General features: G+C 46.8%; 2 protein-coding genes across 2 annotated transcripts; one reads left to right on the forward strand and one right to left on the reverse strand.

Annotated features, from left to right (window-relative positions):
- Positions 1–204: 204 nt before the first annotated feature.
- On the forward strand, positions 205–854 carry CCR75_009042 (uncharacterized protein; the record flags this gene model as incomplete). Its single annotated transcript, XM_067967089.1, has 2 exons — positions 205–567; positions 639–854. 2 exons carry the CDS (start codon positions 205–207, stop codon positions 852–854), a joined length of 579 nt encoding a protein of 192 aa, XP_067814689.1.
- Positions 855–1,141: 287 nt separating this feature from the next.
- Positions 1,142–2,305, reverse strand: CCR75_009041 (uncharacterized protein; the record flags this gene model as incomplete). Its single annotated transcript, XM_067967088.1, has 1 exon — positions 1,142–2,305. One exon carries the CDS (start codon positions 2,303–2,305, stop codon positions 1,142–1,144), a length of 1,164 nt encoding a protein of 387 aa, XP_067814688.1.
- Positions 2,306–4,410: the final 2,105 nt, after the last annotated feature.

Here is a 4,410-nt window from a genome sequence, read left to right on the forward strand (position 1 = left end):
AACAGAAGTGAAAAATTATTTACATCCTCGTCGAAATTTTTTGTAACGCACGTCTTCTCATTAAGCGTAGAGGTGTCCTTGACCAAAAATGGCGGCCCCAGTTCGATTCGCCATTAAGCCGTCGAAGAAGAGGCAGCGAGATATCGAGAATGACAGCATTGGAGGCGCCAGAATTTGAGTGGCAGCGTATTTAGTGATGCTGAAATGCTGAAGCAGGTAGAATGTAATGCACTACCAGGTCGTGCACAGAGCCATATTAGGTTACTTGAGGATGTCCCAGAAAAAGTGAGACGTCTAAAGAATGAGGGCAATATACTTGCAGAAGCTGAAAGATTCAGAAAGGCAATGGGGAGGTGGCAGGAAGCTTTGGCTATCGACTTAAACAATGCAGCGCTGTACGATCTAATGGCTCAGGCATCAATGGCGGTGTACGAAGATTTCCAGGCCGTTCAATTTGCGCGCAAGTCTACCGAGTTGGCTCCAGCATGGAGTGATGGGCTTCTCACTCTTGCTAGGTGTCATTTAAATTTTGGTGAGCTCACACTCGCCCTCGACGCTCTGAATCGTGTGAGTAATATGGCCTGAATAGGCAACGATATACGACACAGCTTCTCACCTTGTTTTGAGTATCGAATTAGGCAATTGAGCGGAATGAAGGCGTTATGACGGACGAAATGGCGTCTGATCGCCGGGTCATCAATGAGCTCTTAAGCAAACAATCAGTGGTGCTGCGAAAGCGCGACCAGGATGCCGCGAGAGAAGTCAATATGGACAAACTGCAAGTCATCTCATGCTTCAAGCATTTGAGTCTTCGTGCTAAGATTATTGGCTTAGGTGATAAAGGTCGGATGTGATCCACGGAATAAGAACCACGTAAAATTAGTCAGGCAGGCAAAGAGGGATTTTATACTTAAACAAGTAGCTTACAAAATGCAGAAGGGATCCCAATCGTCCCCACTCACCTACCGCTCGCGTTGAAGAGATTGCCTTTGTGTATATATAGAAAAGTACATTGGAGTAAGCGAAAGGAGCCGCCCGCAATTGCTTCCGTTGGCGATGAGAAAACTGCACGCGGCCTGCGCTTGGCGTGATCTGACTGTCATCAGTAAATGACAGTGAAAGAATGGGGCTTTCTCGCTGATTATGAGCACAGCTTGCTGCCTTCAATGGTGAAGGCTGAAGGCTCAGAATCGTATGCGGGTGAGTAGTCCTGCTCATCCGTGATAATATGCATGTACGACCGCTTGCGCGACTCGCTAGGCTGTGCACTCTCTACTTTTTTTACTGGCTGCGACGAGTAGCAGTCATATGGCTCAAAGTCCGATTTGTGACCTTCTGTACGTGCGTCGTGTCTCGTGTCAAGCAACGAGTCGATCTTCTGACTCATGAGAAGGCACAATGTAGTGGCTGCGGCGGCAATATACTTCTGGTCCACAGGATCGCAATTGCCAGGATCAAGACGCCGCACTTTCTTACATGGGGTCTTGTAGAGGCTGTCGTCGGAGGTAGAGAGCTCTGGAGTAACGGGGACAAAATCAGAGTTCCGAGTCATTGATCGTGTCTGTTGCTCAGCAGACCTCGTAACCATGTCGACAGACTTCCCACACTGCTTCTTTTCGGCCTTAAGCTTGGCCAACTTAAGCAAGTACTTTTGGGCATGGGTGCGCACTTGGGTCACTGAACGCGTACGGACCACTTGCTGTACGCGTTTCCACTTGTGTCCGTGTACACGGAAGCCTTCTAAGAAACGCTCATGCTCATCTGCAGTCCAGCGTCCACCTCGGATCGACTGGTTAGCATGGCCGCCGCAAGCAGCAGCTACCGCGCTTTCTGCCTCTGCCTCTCGCTCGGGATCGATTTCATCTGCGGGGGCCGGTGCAATACGACGCGAGTTAGGCGACCGCGATAGTGCTTGAACGGACGACGAGACGTTCCTCCGCTGCTGATGCGAGTGGCGACTAGAGACAAAGTGATTGTCATCTTCATAGAGCTGGGACCTTAAAGGCGTGTCGACCTTCGCAAGTGACGACTTGCCGAAGCTATGGAGTGATGGAAGGCTAAATTTTGGCATACCGCTTAAGGGGGCGTTGTTTGAGCTGTTTCGATTTAGTAGACTAGCAAGGGCGAAGCCAGAAGAAATGCGCCACGATTTTGATTCCTGATAGACAGCAATAAAGTTAAGCAGCCGTAATGTATTTGCTTTACTTGAGCCTTCGCGGTGAGGGCGCACCTTTGTCAATGACACGACATGTCTTTCTCGTCTGTAGCTATCACTACCGTAATCGTCTCGTTCAACGCGATCCATACTGGCAGGTAGTGCAGTTGAGGCAAGGTTGCTAAATATAATTTTTACCAGCGAGTCACGATCGGCGATCAAGTCGGGTGAACAGTGATATGAGAAATGTCGAGTGCTGAGTCTGCTGCAACAGGAAAAGTTGTAGTGAGCGCGTGGATCTTTTACTTAAGTGACTGGGAGTGACAGAGAACGATGCGGGGGAAGCATGCGGGATTAATAAATTGATGGGACAAATCAAAGACAAAGCAGCTGGTAGCTTACCTCGGTTTCACAATCTGAGCTAACGAAACCCTCTATTCCACCTAGTTATATTCCACTTTCTCCGTGCTTTTTTGAGCTTTGTGCTTTCTGGGCGGAGACAAGATCGAAGCTCCATGGCTCACCTCGCTCATTATGTCGCGCTGGCCCCTATAGATACCTCAAGTTATTTTTAGAGTGATTTCATCTTTCGTGAGGGCTAGGGCAGAAGGAGGGCAGAGTCGGGTAAACCTTGGCAACATCAATCGTGGGCTTGTCGCGGCATCGTAGCATGCGACCAGCAGAGGATCTGCCGCCTTTCGGCGTAGATACCGATGTGCTGTGCACTTCATTACTAATTGTGCATGCCGTCGTTGTTCGCGTTATTCATTCCACGCTTCTTCCTCAATTGGTGCAAAGTACCACCCTACCATCACTCAAGTGGCGTCCAGAAAAGATCGGCAGTCTGAATCTTTGCCTTCCATTAAGGGCTAGGCACATTTTTTGTGGTAGATTGTGGCAGGTGGAGATGGCAGGTGCTGGATTTAGCCCCAAACTCTCATTTGCGAGATAGGAGTCAGCCGGCAGTCTCTAGTGCAAAAGCTCTGCCCTTGAGATGCACCTGATAACGAGAGACAGGCCACATGATGGGCACGAAGAAGATTGGTCGCATTCATCTCCGATTGGCTGATCTGAAACGACGTAGGGAGGGCAAAAGTATCTTGGCTTGAATTCAGCTGGCACGGCGATTTGCGTTCTCAGAAGTTAGGGGCCAGGCGCAGAAGCAAAAAATGCTTTCGTGAATTCAAGGAACACATCGCGATCGCTTCCTCTGCGCTATATTTTTCAGTACCGTGACCACTGAAAATACAGCTTCGATTTAAGTTTTTTTTTAAAATGATATTATAGGATAGAAATTTGTGAACTGCAAGCACGAGAGGCGCGTGTTTGAAAAATGCATACGTGAGCAATTTCTGCTCAGTCGCTATTTTGTTACCCAATTTTATCCAATCTGAATGATCAAAAATGGCAGCAGCATCCAAGCCGCTAGTCCCGTCCGCCGAGCAATCGCCAAGAAAAGGCTTACTTTTAGATCTGACGACGTATCGAGTCGCCTTATCCCGCCTCACCTGGTCTGCCTTTAATGATTCGCGTCGACATGACGATTGCACGATTACCTAATGTCTGATTTGTACGAGTATCTTGCAGCTTGAGATAATCTTTACAACTTCACCACCGGAGACACCCTTTCGGTCTGATACTATTTTGCATACTCACCAATGCTCGTTAAGAATAAGACGCCATCGGTACAAATTCAAGCAATGGCCTTTTGCGTTTAGTCGGTGTACCCTCTCGATTGAAGCAAGGTAGTAAAAAGGTCACTCTGAAACGGGGTGTACCGTTACATGAAATTAACACTTAAAGGTTGTTAATTAATATATTATCTAAAAGGTAGATAATATTTGGTGGATATTACTTTATATAGTAATGTTCAGAATTCTTATCCATCAATAGGTATAGACCATTATATCTATTTATTCCGCAGACTAATCAGCTGTAGAGATAAAGAAAAGAGAGAGACAGATAAAATAAAATAAGAATTCAGTTGCATGTTTAGTATTATTTATAATTAAGTTAGAGTTAACAGATAGAAAGAAAAGATACTTAATTATATTAATACAGTTTTCATTTTACCCTCTTTAAGCTAGTTACCTTAAAGAGAAGTCTTCCTCTGCACGTACTAGTGTACGTGAAATAACGTAAGGCACCACTCGCAACTGAAGCAGTGCGAAGTGGACTTGTACTGAAGCAGTACAAGTCGTAGTGCCCCGTTACACCTGGTAGCACTTTGTAGTCCGTCCAAGGACCACATTTCC

The sequence above is a fragment of the Bremia lactucae genome (assembly GCF_004359215.1).
Source record: "Bremia lactucae strain SF5 chromosome Unknown BlacSF5_NotPlaced_200_SHOA01000120.1_2678225bp, whole genome shotgun sequence".
NCBI lineage: Eukaryota > Oomycota > Peronosporomycetes > Peronosporales > Peronosporaceae > Bremia > Bremia lactucae.